The 14,961-nt window shown below is 45.7% G+C and overlaps 1 protein-coding gene across 2 annotated transcripts in view; it reads right to left on the bottom strand.

Moving 5' to 3' along the window:
• The window catches only part of ZNF445 (zinc finger protein 445), a 59,000-nt gene continuing 44,039 nt past the window's right edge, over positions 1 to 14,961 (bottom strand). For both annotated transcript variants that reach the window (XM_010842139.1, XM_010842137.1), the window contains exons 2-7: positions 9,454 to 10,025; positions 7,052 to 7,220; positions 6,633 to 6,709; positions 6,232 to 6,358; positions 4,408 to 4,518; positions 1 to 3,496 (exon numbers count right to left, since the gene is read on the bottom strand). In XM_010842139.1, coding sequence (XP_010840441.1) covers positions 1,326 to 3,496; positions 4,408 to 4,518; positions 6,232 to 6,358; positions 6,633 to 6,709; positions 7,052 to 7,220; positions 9,454 to 9,882 — 3,084 coding nt within the window. In that variant the 5' untranslated portion in view covers positions 9,883 to 10,025 and the 3' untranslated portion in view covers positions 1 to 1,325. The remainder of the gene's footprint in view (positions 3,497 to 4,407; positions 4,519 to 6,231; positions 6,359 to 6,632; positions 6,710 to 7,051; positions 7,221 to 9,453; positions 10,026 to 14,961) is intronic.

Raw genomic sequence — 14,961 nt, 5'->3', positions numbered from 1 at the left:
TAGATGCCAATGTTTAGATTCACCCAAGATCATCCTGCCAAGAAAAGGTATAGCAAGCCAGGAACACACACCTGATGACTCTGAGGCCCTTCCCATGACCTTGGGCCCTCAACACGTGAGACTCTGAGTCTGAACTACATTCTGTAATGGTTCAGATTCAGACCATAATCCTCTACTCAAAACTGTCCAAAAGTTCCCCTCTGAGGAAGCCAAGGCCCAGCAAGGACCCATGATGCTCACCTGGCTTGGCCATCTACCTTTCTGGGCTTCTCGCTTCCAGATGGCTCACTTCACTCTGGTTCAGGGGCCTACGGGCCATTCCGTAAGGAGACTACCTCCTGTGAAGGCTCCTGAGTAGGAACAAGGGACCTACGTGGCTTCCTCCATGATCTCCTTTGGGTCCTTGTTCAAATCTGACCTCCTCAGTTGACACCCTCCCTGACCAGCCTATTTAAAATCCCAATCCACCTTCCAACCCAGCATTCCCTCTCACTCTGCTGATTCATTCCATCCACAACACATATCATCACCCCAAATACTACATATATCTCATTTGCTTATTGTCTGTAAAGATCCAAGATGGCAGACTTTTTTGCTCCAGTCCCCTGCTGGGTCTATGGCCCACACGACAGGGCCTGGCATATGGAAGATGCCTGATGCCCTTATTTAGCAGATGGACCGCTGCTGTCCATTCAGACCTGGGGGACGGAGCTGGCGACGGGAGAGCTTCATTCTCCAGATGATCAAGCCCAGGACCCTGTTCTCCTCCACTTGCAGCTGAGACAAACTGTTATGCCCACAGCAAAGACCCAAAGTCAGCTGTGAAGATTGAAGGCACAGCCGGAACTCCCCTGGAGGTATCTGGAGACACTAGTTCTTGCTGCTGCTGGTGCTTTTTAGGTCAAATGGACTAGACACCATTGTAAGTCACACTCAAAGGCAAACTAAGGCTCCAACTGGACCCTTCCCAGCAGCCACAGCCTACCATGCCATGGACATTCTGTTGAACCATCACGAAGTACAATGGTCTCTCCCTTCAGAGTTACAGAAGAAAATCTGGCTGGGGGGAAACTCCAGGCCATAGTGTGAAGCCCACTCCAAGGGGCCCAAACCTCCTTCTGGAATGCACTGAGGCTCTTCCCCAGCATCTCATTTTCCAGCAGTAGGATGGAGCTGCCCTACATTTTTGAATCCTCAGGATCCTCTGCCACAAGCTTCCAAATAAGGATTGGGCACTCTGTGAAGGTCTGCCCCACATCCCCTACCATCAGGGGTTCTCCAGTAGGATAACCAGGACCCCCTCTCCCCAACTGTTAGACCACAAGTTAATCTCTAATATGGTTTTTCATATGCCGAGCCAAGTTTGAAGACCACCTAAAGGTCTTCCCACACACTCTGCATTTGAAGGGCCTCTCCCGAGTATGGAATCTCTTGTGGCTGATGAGTTGTGAGCTCTTGCTAAAAGTTTTCCCACATGTGCTACATTTGTGGCACTTTCCCCGAGTGGGTATGTCCTGGAGTCCAGGGAGTTCAGATCTCTGACCACAAGTTTTCTCATCATCTTCAAGAGGATTCTCCTGACCTGATTTTAATTCATGTAACTTTACCCCTGTCTCCTGGCAGGAAGACAGCCCAGCCACACCATTTTCAGACTGGGCTGCTCTGATGTGTTTTCTCTGATGAATGGAGAGGGTATGTTTTCCAATGAAATCTTTCCCACAGCACTGACATTTAAACGGTCTCTCTTTAGTGTGGATTCTCTGATGATTAACAAGGCGATAATTTCTGTCATAAGATTTCCCACACAGGTTACATTTATAGCGCTTCTCTCCACTGTGTATTCCTTCATGATCTAAAAGACTTCTTTTACGTGTAAAGTTTTTCCCACATTCTTGGCACTGAAAAGGTTTTGCACCAGTGAGGACTTGTGACTGAAGATTTAGAGCATCTTCGCTTTCGGAGTACTCATCCAGTTTTCCCAAAGAGTGAGTCCTCTGATGTCGGGAGAGGTTAGAACTCCATCTGAAAGATTTCCCACACTCTTTGCACTTATAAGGCTTCTCTCTGGTGTGAACTCTCTGATGGATGAGGAGGAACGAATGATTGCGGAAGACTTTGCCACACTGGCTGCATTTGTAGGGCTCCTCTGTGGTGGGACTGGTCTGAGGAACTTGGAACGCTCTATCATGACTAAACGAGGGTGCGTCCTCAGGTTTTCTTTTGGTGGCATGCTGCCTCTTATGAACAATGTAGGCCGACCTGTGAGGAAACTCTTCTGCACATTCGTGGCATCGGTATGGTTTCTCACCTGTGTGAATTCTCTGATGATTGATGAGAGTCTTCTTTCGAATGAAAGTTTTCCCACACTGCTGACACACAAGAGCTTTTTCCATGGTGGGGGCGCTCTGGGGCTGGCTGGAGTTGGAGGTCTGCCTCAACTCTTGTCTACATTTGTCCAGGTCATAGAACTTCTCTTCCTGGTGCAGTCTCATGTGACGAGTGAAGTTGGACCTCCACCTAAATGTTTTCCTGCATTTGGGACATTTATAGGGTTTCTCCTGGGTGTGAATCCTTTGATGTTCAAGAATGTATGATTTACAGTGGAAGGATTTCCTACACTGGCTGCAGTCAAAGAGTCTCTCCCCACTTTGGTCTCTCAAATGATGATCAAAATCTGAATCACAGGTCAGAGCTTCTTCATCCTGAGTAGATTCAAGATATTTCTGCTTAGCATGGGTTTCCTGGTGCAGGCGGTAGACAGACATGCGACGGAAGGCTTTGTCACATAAACTGCACTTATACGGTTTCAGTCTGGTGTGAATTTTCTCATGTCGCACCCGGTTCGAGCTCCACCTGAAGGCTTTCCCACATGCCCTGCATTTAAAAGGCTTCTCTTGAGTGTGGAGTCTCTGATGACATACAAGGTGGGAGCTACGACTGAAGGTCCTCCCACAGTCGCTGCACTTATACAGCGTCCCCACCACGTGAAGATTCTGCCCGTGTTGGTGATGGGAACTAAGGCTGAAGTCCTTCCCATGCGCATCCTTGGCCTTGCCTTTCAGTCCAGCATGAATTCTCTGATGTAGGCTGAACCCACCCATCATGCGTCTGAGCCCTTTCCCATACTCCTTATAGTCATAGTGGTAGGAACTTCCCCTGAAGTGTTTGCCATAGCCATGTTTAAGGGACTGCTTTCTTCTGGGTCCTCTTAAATACGTAATATGTCTTAGATGAAGACTATTACTTCTTCCTGAATCTTCGCAGTCTTTCCCTGCTCCATGGCTGGAATTGGTCTCTTCTTTCTTAACTCTCACTTGTGTGGGGTTTCCACATCGTTCCTTTAACCCGCTCTTCTGTGCAATGGATTCTCTGAGCCCTGGTCCCTCAGAAACAGTCGCTGCACCATGACATCCTGATGGCATGGCTAAGGTTACTGCTTCTTCCAAAGGTTCAGGTTTTAAGATGAACTTGTCTGTTTTCACATGGAGCTCATCTCCTGACACAAATAAAACATAAGAGAATGTACTATTCTTGGGAGTGCCCTGGTTGCCCAGTGGTTAGAATTCCAGGCTTTCACTGCCATGGCCCACGTTCAATCCCTGGTAAGGGGACTGAGATCCCATAAGCCACTAGGTGTGGTGTAAAAAAAAAGGTGGGGGCAGGGGAGGGACTAAAGAATGTTCTCTTTTCCCATACTTGGAAATACAGAAAGCACCAAGGGACCAAAAAATGTCATGAACTTAGGTGGTGAGGCTGTTGCCTGACTGCCAGTAGCTTTACAAAAACAGTCAGGGATAAGGCAAAACATGGAGGGGTATTCCAGATGACAGAAAGGGGAGAGCAGAAGCAAGATGGGTACACCAGCTGGCCATATGCAGGGATCAAATCCAGGGGAAAACCGAAAGGGTTGAGAAGGGAGTGTTAAACAGCGAGAGAGGGGAGAGGAAGCATGACACGCACACATGACAGGAAGGTCCTCAAGAGCTGAGAGGAAGGGCTTGAGGAGAGCTGGCTGCAAGGGCTGCAAGCTGACCACAGGGGAAGGACCAAGCAAAGAACAGCAGCAAAAGTGGGATGAGGGGGTGCCAGGAGCAGGAAGGGCAGAGCAGTACAGGGCTGAGGAGGAGCATCAGTGAATGGACAAGATGACAGTGATGCTGTCCTGTGGGCAAGAGCTGCTCCTGAGAGGGCTTCTGGGTGAGGGGAAAGGCTGAAAACCAACATCTAAGAGGCCACTCTGGAGGGGAGAACCCCAAGCACCCAACATTTATTAGCAACACTGCTAAGGCTCTTCCTTCTAGCAAACAACAGAAAGAGTCTCCCACGATTTTCATAGTGTCAAAGACCTTAAGAAACAGAAGAGCAGATGTGAAAGGAGCAAGACCTGGTCATTTCTCTGGAACTCACCTGCAGGGGCAGCACCTGGATTCCCCTTAAACTGAACTCCCTGGACATTCAGGCCCCATGGCTCCCTTGCCTCCAGCCAGGAGATGAGAGCAGGTTTGGTGAATGGCCCCACTGCAGAAGAGAAAAGAAGGGGATGTGACTGGACAGTAGATGAACCAGGCAGAACTACTCTCCAGGACCCTCTCAGGACTGAGCTCCTGATGGGGAGGAGGGGAAGCCCAGGAGGCCAGTGGAGAAAGTCAGGGCAGGATGCCCAGACAGGGATTTCTTTCTGACAGTTCTGAGCAGAGACAAGATAGTTCAGTTCAGTTCAGTCACTCAGTCATGTCTGACCCTTTGCGAACCCATGAACTGCAGCACGCCAGGCCTCCCTGTCCATCACCAATTCCCGGAGTTTATCCAAACTCATGTCCACTGAGTTGGTGATGCCATCCAACCATCTCATCCTCTGTCATCCCCTTCTCCTCCTGCCCTCAATCTTTCCAAGCATCAGGGTCATTTCAAATGAGTCAGCTCTTCACGTCAGGTGGCCAAACTATTGGAGTTTCAGCTTCAACATCAGTCCTTCCAATGAACACCCAGGATTGATCTCCTTTAGGATGGACTGGTTGGACCTCCCTGCAGTCCAAGGGACTCTCAAGAGTCTTCTGCAACACCACAGTTGAAAGGCATCAATTCTTCGGCGCTCAGCTTTCTTTATAGTCCAACTCTCACATCCACACATGACTACTGGAAAAACAATAGCCTTGACTAGACGGACCTTTGTCAACAAAGAAATGTCTCTGCTTTTTAATACGCTATCTAGGTTGGTCATAACTTTCCTTCCAAGGAGTAAGCGTCTTTTAATTTCATGGCTGCAATCACCATCTACAGTGATTTTGGACCCCCAAAAAATAAAACTCAGCCACTGATTCCACTGTTTCCCCATCTATTTGCCATGAAGTGATGGGACCGGATGCAATAATGTTAGTTTTCTGAATGCTGAGCTTTAAGCCAACTTTTTCACTCTCTTCTTTCACTTTCATCAAGAGGCTCTTTAGTTCTTCACTTTCTGCCATAAGGGTGGTGTCATCTGCATATCTGAGGTTACTGAGATTTCTCCCGGCAATCTTGATTCCAGCTTGTGCTTCTTGCAGCCCAGCGTTTCTCATGATGTACTCTGCATAGAAGTTAAATAAGCAGGGTGATAATATACAGCCTTGATGTACTCCTTTTCCATTTGGAAACAATCTGTTGTTCCATGTCCAGTTCTAACTGTTGCTTCCTGACCTGTATACATGTTTCTCAAGAGGCAAGTCAGGTGGTCTGGTATTCCCATCTCTTTCAGAATTTTCCACAGTTTATTGTGATACACATGGTCAAAGGCTTTGGCATAGTCAATAAAGCAGAAATAGATGTTTTTCTGGAACTCTCTTGCTTTTTCAATGATCCAGCAGATGTTGGCAATTTGATCTCTGGTTCCTCTGCCTTTTCCAAAACCAGCTTGAGATGAGATAAGGCACAGACAAAAGGACTGCTAGGATTCTCCAGAACCAAGTGACAACAAGTGACAACTCAATCAGATAAATCAGCTAACTTTTTTTTGAGGCCTGAATAAACCAGGAACTTGACACATACGACTTTTAATTTTTTACAGTATCTCAGCAGGACAGGCAATATATCCCCATTTTTAAGGAGGAAGACTGAAGTAATGGATTAAGTGATTTGGTTAGTAGTGAGACAGACAGGACCCAGACTCAGGTCAGGACCCCTTCCTGGCACCACAATGAGAACTATGGAGGCAGAACTAGAGGCAGGCGGAAGATGGTGACAGTGACACCTTACCCACAGAAGCCATGTTTCCATAATTCTCTAGCATCACATCCCTGTACAGGTTCCTCTGAGAAGCGTCCAGCAATCCCCACTCATCCTGGGAGAAGGTCACCTCCACATCCTTGAAAGTCATAGTCCCCTGGAAAAAACACAGTCCGATGCCTGAGAACCACTCCACAGCTCCCAGCTTTTAGAGTGGGGAAGTGGGGCTGGCTCTGAGTACAGGATGGATCTGGTCAAGGTGAAAGGGAAGGTAATCACCCAGCACAAGAGCTCTGGGCTCCAGGGGGAGAATCTGGTCTCTGGGATGTGAGGTCACTGGACAGAAAGACCCAGGACAAGGGAGAGCTGCAGCTACCCCATTAGGCAGCAACGGTGGGACAGCAGGAAGGCTCAAAGGTCCTGTGGCTCACCTGAGGCTGGGCTGTCACCTGGTTGTCTGCGCATCCCTCCTTCGAGCAAAGGGCAGGCACCTGTGCAGCAGGAGGATCTGAAGAAGAAAGAGCTGTGAGAAAGGGCAGCCCGGTTCCAGCGTCCCACTGAGAAGCCCACTCTTCCCCCCACATAGAGGACTCCTGGGCCCCGCAAGCAGGTATGGGCTGTTTTAAATGCCCATTTCAAATTTCCCCCATGTCTGCTGGGGTCAGGGAGCAGGGGGTGCAATGGGAGGAAAAGTCAGGTACACGTGGGTCACAGAAGGATAAAAAGGACACAGAGCTCAAGGCCAGGACAGAAGGGATTCTAGTGAGAGGACAGAGGGTGGAAAGACGGTATCATAGGAGGTTCGGGAAGTGTGGCACAGGCTGGGATCTTAGAGCCGGGCAGCAAGTACCGGGTTGCCCAGCCAGGAAGTCACGCACTCCTATTTCATAGGGAGGCTGCAGGTGGTCCCCCAGAGCCGAGCCGCTCCTGAGAGGTGAAGCAGGGGGCCATATCTGTGCGGCTCGCAGGGCTCCTGTGCCCATCCAATGCACATCTGGGCTCTGGGCAGGGGCTGGGTCCTGGCAAGAAGAAAATGTTGTGAGAGGATCCCTGTAGGAATCAGAAAGCACACGCAGAGAACAGGCCACCCGGCTGATCTCTAAAAGGCAGAGGCCCAGGAAACGGTGAGCTGGGCCCTTTATTACCTACAGGCAGAACAGAAAGGAGGACCAGAAAGCCCAGGAAGGATCCCCCTCACCCCTCCACCTCCCTGGGCTCTAATAAGGGCCATGCAGAGACAGGTAGAGCCGGATTCTCACTCGACACAGGAAAGTGCCTGGTTGGTCAGTGACAGTACTGCTGTTCCAACCTTGGGTGCTACAGTGATACCTGCCCCCTAGCCCTCAGCCCCACCCCTGGCCTGGAACTTAGAAATGAGAGAAGAGATTCCTCCCTGAGAGGTAAACTGATAATGGTTGACAGCAGAGATGCAGCCGGATAATATCTACCAAGTGTCAGACACTGCTCTAGGTAATACTATGCCAAGTGACCTCAAAAAGGCAGCAAGACTCCCAGACTGTAAACCTGAGTGAAAGAATAATACCACTGGAGCAGCAATGCTAACTGTGAGTGCCAGCTATAGACGCACACAAGAAAAGGTCTCAGGAGCAAAAAAAATGGGCAGTGCCCACGCAAGCCGAGACCTGGAGATGCAGCCTTTGTGCTGGGACTTCAAAAGTCCTGGTCTCTGGAAGTAAGACTACTCCTGACACAGAAGTGAGCATAGGAAGCTGCAGTCAATGAACTTTAGGTTTTTCTGGTCCTGTGGCCAAAACATTCTCTGTACTGATTTGGATGGATCTTAGCCTGAGGCCATTAAATATCTAAGACACAGCTACAGCCTGAAGAGGATACAGCCATCACAGCAATTTATCTCCTATTCCTCCCAAATCCCACCAAAGGGAAAATAAAGCAACAACAGCACAAATGACTTTAAGGACAAACTCTCAGGCACCAGTTTCTCACATTTTGGTAAGTCTGATAAACTATAAGGGGATTCTGTAATTTTATATGCATCTTGAGTATTTCTGCTCATTTTTTAGAATTTGGTAGGCTTTTTACCAGCCTGTTTTCTGTTTTCAAATTCCTAACTAACTTTCAACCAGATAACCCCTTTCTGCTCATTTGACTATGTTTTCATCGATTTTTAAACCACACACTTTGTCCTACCTGATTTGAATATACTCGAGCCACAATTTTGTACCTACTGTGTACCTTATTTGCTTTAAAAGTTATCTTTAGGTCATTTTGAACATCTCATTGTTTTTGGTAAAAATTATAAATGTTCTTTCAGATTTTAAAAAATAGTACCCAATACTGAGCAAAGAGGTTTTCTCTTTTAACATCTGTTACCATATACTGCTGGTAGACCATGTCAGAGACCACATTCAGAGGATTTATTGATCCAATTTTTATTTTACTTTTAGGGGAAAAGTGTCTTAAACTTTTGTTTCATAAATCTTAAACATAACCTTCATTTATGCATGAATGAATCATATATGAAGAATTACACACATTATATAAAAATTTTTAAAAGCCTACAAAAATGATAAAATACTCCTTAAACACAAAAACCTCAAAGGTAGGAGAAGCACCGAGAGGCGGGCCTGTGTGGGGCAGAGGAGCTCACGGGTGCACTTGAACTGCTCCGCCGCTCCGCCGCCAGCCCCGGGACTGTCAGCTCCGTCCCCCAGCACCAAGCGCAGGACGGGCCCATGGCAGGCACTCAACGATGTTCCTAGCCCCAGGCTGCCCCTCACCATTCATCTATCCCATCTCCCTCGCACAGAACAAATCTTCAAAAGTTTACTGAGAAAGAGATAAGATGACACATGTAGACTGCTCTTCTAGGTCTCATCAATATGTATTTAGAAACCAAGGATCCTGACACTAACTTTCCTACTTCTGAGCAAGAGATAACCTCCACTTTACACATGGGTAGCAAGTCAAGTTAGGTATGTGGAGATACACTTTGTGTAAGTCAATGTGTCCAAAACCTCATTACTGTTATTTTGGATACTTGCAGACCCTCTTCTTCCTGGAGCTTATATTCCCCTGTGAAGGAGGAAGGAGCTGCCTGCTAAACGGTCCTTGGCTGAGGGTCCAGTTCTTTTCTGTTCCAGTGCCATGGAATGAGCAGGGAAGGCTTCCCGTGAACTCCTCCGTGGTGAGGGTTCAGAAGTCCAGCCCCTCCCCCCACAAGTGGACTCACTGGCAGAGTTCACTGGGCGCCGCACACTGTCTCACACTCACCCTCCACGGTGTCTCATCAAAGTCCCTCTGAAGCTCTTCCAGCAAGGCCACAGCCTCCCCACCACTCTCAGGGTGATGCAGCTGCACCCAGGTCCGGAGCTCCTCTGGCAGGATGCTCAGAAACTGCTCCAGCACCAGCAGCTCGAGGATCTGGGCCTTTGAGAGAACATCTGGCCTCAGCCACCAGCGGCATAGCTCCCGGAGCCGGCTCAGGGTCTCCAGAGGCCCAGAAGACTCATGGTAGCGAAGCTGCCTGAAGAGCTGGCGGAACAGCTCCTGGCCAGGACGGTTGAGTGTCTGTGGTCTGGCAGCCGGCACTGAAGTGTAGCTTTCATCCTCTTCTTCCTTCTTTACCATCTGAAGGCGTCCTCGCTCCCTGGAAGCTTTGGCCTGAGCTGGATGGACAGCGTACCACCTGCCTGGAGGCATCACTCCTGTTCAAGGTCTTCCCAGCAGAGTGCTACCAAGTCTGCATTAGTTGTGGCTATCACTGCTGGGCCCTTGGGAGTATCTGTTCAGCACCGCTGGGGACAACGCCATTTGCTGGGACATCAGAAGTCACTGGCGAGAGACTGAAATAATCACTGTTACCATTCAGGAAAGATGTGAGAAGGAAGGTGCAAGCAGATGCTGTTAGATCATCTTTGGATTTATGAGAAAAGGGCCTATGAACATTTGCATAGTGGAGCCTGTCAAGATCAAGCATACCAGGAAAAGGGATATTTGTGGTTACCAAAGGCAGGGGCGGGGACCACTGGATGAAGGCAATCAAAGGTACAAACTTTCACTTATGAGACAAACAAGTACTAGGGATATAATGTACAACATGATAAATATAAATAACCCTGTTGTACATTATATATAAAAATTGCTAGGAAGATGAAAATCCTAAGAATTTTCATCACAAGAAAAAAAACTTTTCTATTTCTTTAATTTTCTATCTAAATGAGATGATGAATGTGTACTCAACTTATTGTGACAATCATTTCATGACGTACCTCTGTCAAATCATTATGTTGTCCACCTTAAACTTATAGAGTGCTCTATGTCAATTATATTCCAATAAAACTGGAAGAAAAAATTTTTTTCTTTAAAAAAACAATGGCTGTTTCTACATAATAGAAATGAACAAACCGAAAACAAAATTAAAGAAAACAATTCCATTCACAATTACATGAAAAAGAATAAAATACTTAGAAATAAATTTAACAAAAGAACAAAACTTATACTCTGAAAACAACGAAACACTGCTAGAAGAAATTAAAGGTTTAAATACATGAAAAGACATCCTGTGTTCATGGATCAACACAAAGCACTATTAAGATGACAGCATCACCGACTCAATGGACTTGAGTTTGAGTAAGCTCCGGGAGTTGGTGCCTGGCGTACTGCAGTCCATTGGGTTGCAAAGAGTCAGACATGACTGAGCGACTGAACTGAACTGTCCAAATTAATCTATAGATTCCAAAACATCCCTATCAGAATCCCAGCTGGCTTCCTTATAGAAACTGAAAAGCTAATCCTAACATATGGAGACTCAAGAGACCCACACAATACACAACACAGTCTTGAAAAAGATTAAGTTGGGAACTTCCCTGGTAGTCCAGTGGTTAAGAATTGGCCTGCCAATGCAGAGGGCACGGGTTCCATCTCGGGTCTGGGAAGATCCCAAATGCCTCGGGACAACGAAGCCCATGTACCACAGCTACTGAGCCCATGTATCACAACTACTGAAGCCAGCACCGCCCAGAGCCCATGTTCCACAACCACAGAAGCCGCTGCGAAGGAGGAAGCCATGCACTGCAACTAGAAAGTGGCCCCCACTCGCCACAACTAGAGAAAGCCTGTGTGCAGCAATGAAGACCCAGCACAGCCATCAATGAATAAAAACTTAAAAAGAAAACAAAAACACTAATTTAAAAAGATAAATACACCCCAATCCTCATACCAGCATTATAAAAATAGCCAAGGCATGGAAGCAATCCAAGTCCATTAACAGATGACTGGATAAAGAAGATGTAGAGTATGATTCAACCTAAAAAAGAATGAAATTTTGCCATCTGCAACATGGTTGGACCTGGAGGGCATTATGCTTAGTGAAATAAATCAGAAAAAAAATACTGTATGTTATCACGTAAATATGGAGTCTAAAAAATATGGGCTCTAGAAAATTAAAATATAATATAGAATCTAAAAAATGAAACAAACAAATGAATTAACCAAACAGAAACAGAACAAACTAGTGGTTACCAACTGGGAGAGGGAGGGGTGGAGGGGCAAGATAAAGGTAGAGGATTAAGAGATATGAACTACTATATATAAAATAAGCTACAAGCATATATTGCCCAGCACAGGGACTACAGCAATATTTTATAATAGCTTTGAGTGAGAATAATCTATTTAAAAAATCGAATCACTAAAAATAAAGAGAGTAAGTTGGAAGATTCAAATGACAAATTTCATTACCTTCTTTATAAAAAAAGGCTTCCCAAGTGGCTCAGTGGTGAAGAATCCGCCTGCCAAAGCAAGAGACGTAGGAGACATGAGTTTGATCCCTAGGTTGGGAAGATTCCCTGGAGGAGGAAACAGCAACTCATTCCAGTATTCTTGCCTCAAAAATCCCATGAATAGAGGAATGTGGCAGTCCATGGCGTCACAGAGAGTCGGACACGACTTAGCAACTGAGCACATACTTTATAAAAAAGCATCAAGACACCGTGGTACCGGCATAATGACAGACATATAGATCAATGAAAAATAACTAAGAGTCCAAAACTAACCCATATATCTATGGTCTATTTAGTTTTAACAAGTGTACCAAGACCACTCAAATGGGGTAAGAATAGTCTTCTCAGTAAATGGTACGTGGACAACTATATATCTACATGAATGGAATAAAGTTGGATAAGATGGTATACCAAAGTTAACTCAAAATGGATCAAAGACCTAAACATCAGATGCTAAAACTATAATATTCTTATCATAAACTCTTAAGTGCAATATTTTGTGACAACAGATTAGTCAATAGATTCTACCACATGCAAAAAAAGAAACGAAAAAATAGATAAATTGGACTTCATCTGAATTTAAAATTCTTGTGCTTCAAAGGGCACATGAAGAAAGTGAAAGGCCAATCCACAGAGAGGGAAAAAAATGTGCAAATCATATATCTCATAAGGGACTTGTCACTAGAAAAAATAAATAACTTACAATAATAAAAAGACAACAGAAGTAAAATTGGACAAAGCATCTTTTCTCCAAAGAAAATATAAAGATGGCTGAAAAACACAAAGGATACTCAACAACAATAGTCATCAGAGAAAAACAAATCAATACCACAATAAAACACCACTTCACATCCACTAGGATGGCTAGAATCAAAACGTCAGAAAACAATATATGCTGGTAGGGACGTGAAGACAGATACTGGAACACTCATACACTGCTGGTGGGAATGTAAACTGTGCAACTACACTGGAAAATAGTCTCATCATTAAGCTAAACATCCAGTTACTATTAATACTGGCAACTCCATTCCTAAATAGACAGATACAACTGTCCTTCAGTATTCACAGGGGATTCACACACAAAAACAAAATTCTAACTAAAGACTTAACTTCAAAAACAAATATAAAAAAGTAATAAGAATCCTAGGGTAACCAAGGACTTATTAAAAATCAAAGGAAATAGGTGACATATGACTAGATCTCTGTATTTTAACACCCTTGCTCAAAAAAAAGAAAAAAGAACAAAAGCACAAACCAATGGAAAGACGTGAAAAGGTAAACTGCCACCAGGAAAGGTAGTTTGAAAGTCTGCAGTAGACCTAAAATGTCATGTTACTTATGCCCCTGAAAAGTCACTTCTAGGAAGCTCCCTGGAAAAGCACTGTACAGGTATTCGGGCATTTGCATACTAGAGTACTCTCTGTAATAACATAATATTGGAAATGACCTATTTGTCCATCAATACAACTAAATAAAAGTGCAGCAATTTACAGACTGAAACACCATACAATAATTTAAAAGACTGTACTAGACCCTTAAGCAATAATACAATTGTTTCACTGTTGACTGGGTGGTCAGGCTGTGCAGCTAAGGTTAAAAAGCAGATAAGTGCCAACCACAGAAGAGACCAGAGCATAATTTTAAGTTGCTGCGAACAGACAAAACACACAGTAGGCTCTAGTGACACACACAGTTTACTTAAAGCAAGAGAAGAAAACATGCGCTTCCCTGATAGCTCAGCTGGTAAATTATCCGCCTGCAATGTGGGAGACCCCAGTTCAGTTCCTGGATCAGGAAGATGCCCTAGATAAAGGATAGGCTACCCACTCAAGTATTCTTGGGCTCCCATTGTGGCTCAGCTGGTAAAGATTCTGCCTGCAATATGGGAGACCTGGGTTCGATCCCTGGGTTGGGAAGATCCCCTGGAGAAGGGAAAGGCTCCCCACTCTAGTATTCTGACCTGGAGAATTCCATGGACAGTCCATGGGGGTCACAAAGAGTTGTACATGACTGAGCGACTTTCACTTCACTTCACTTCATAATAGAGTAGGACCTTGACCCCTCTTCTGAAATACAGAAAGCGGGGTGAGCATGGGGGGCCACTGACACATGCACTTAAGAAGAAAAGAGAGGTATAAACACCAAACCAGGAAAGACAGTCCCTCAAAAGGCTGGACGTACAGCAGAGGCTGTGAGGATTCAATTTCTTTGCAAGAATATGTCCTCAGCCAGAGGCTAGTATTACAGTGCTATGCAAGAGAGAAGTTGCACCTCAATTTGCTGTTTTTCCCGACAAACATAGAAAACATAAACTAAGTTAAAAACAACACCCTAGACGTAGCTGGAGGAAAAAACCTTAAATTCTATTTACATATAAGTATGCCTAGGTCAGGGGCAGCAGCCGGGAGGAGCAACCCCACGTCCAAGGAGTGGGCGCAGGAGGGCCGAAAGGAGCTACTCCACGTTCACGATCAGGAGGGGTGGCCGTGAGGGTATAACCCTCGTCCAAGGTAAGGAGCAGCAGCTGCGCTTTGCTGGAGCAGCCCTGAAGAGATACCCCACGTCCAAGGTAAGAGAAACCCAAGTAAGACGGTAGGTGTTGCGAGAGGGCATCAGAGGGCAGACACACTGAAACCATAATCACAGAAAACTAAACAATCTGATCACACAGATCACAGCCTTGTCTAACTCAATGAAACTAAGCCATGCCATGTGGGGCCACCCAGGAAGGGCGGGTCATGGTGGAGAGGTCTGACAGAATGTGGTCCACTGGAGAAGGGAAAGGCACACCACTTCAGTATTCTTGCCTTGAGAACCCCATGAACAGTATGACAAGGCAAAATGATAGGATACTGAAAAATGAACTCCCCGGGTCAGTAGGTACCCAATATGCTACTGGAGATTAGTGGAGAAATAACTCCAGAAAGAATGAAGAGATGAAGCCAAAGCAAAGGCAATACCCAGTTGTGGATGTGGCCGGTGATAGAAGCAAGGTCTGATG

The sequence above is a fragment of the Bison bison genome, unplaced genomic scaffold (genome assembly GCF_000754665.1).
Source record: "Bison bison bison isolate TAMUID 2011002044 unplaced genomic scaffold, Bison_UMD1.0 scf7180017864171, whole genome shotgun sequence".
Classification (NCBI taxonomy): Eukaryota; Metazoa; Chordata; class Mammalia; order Artiodactyla; family Bovidae; genus Bison; species Bison bison.
The sequence above is the reverse complement of the archived record's forward strand: the minus strand, read 5'-3'. Positions and strand labels throughout refer to the sequence as shown.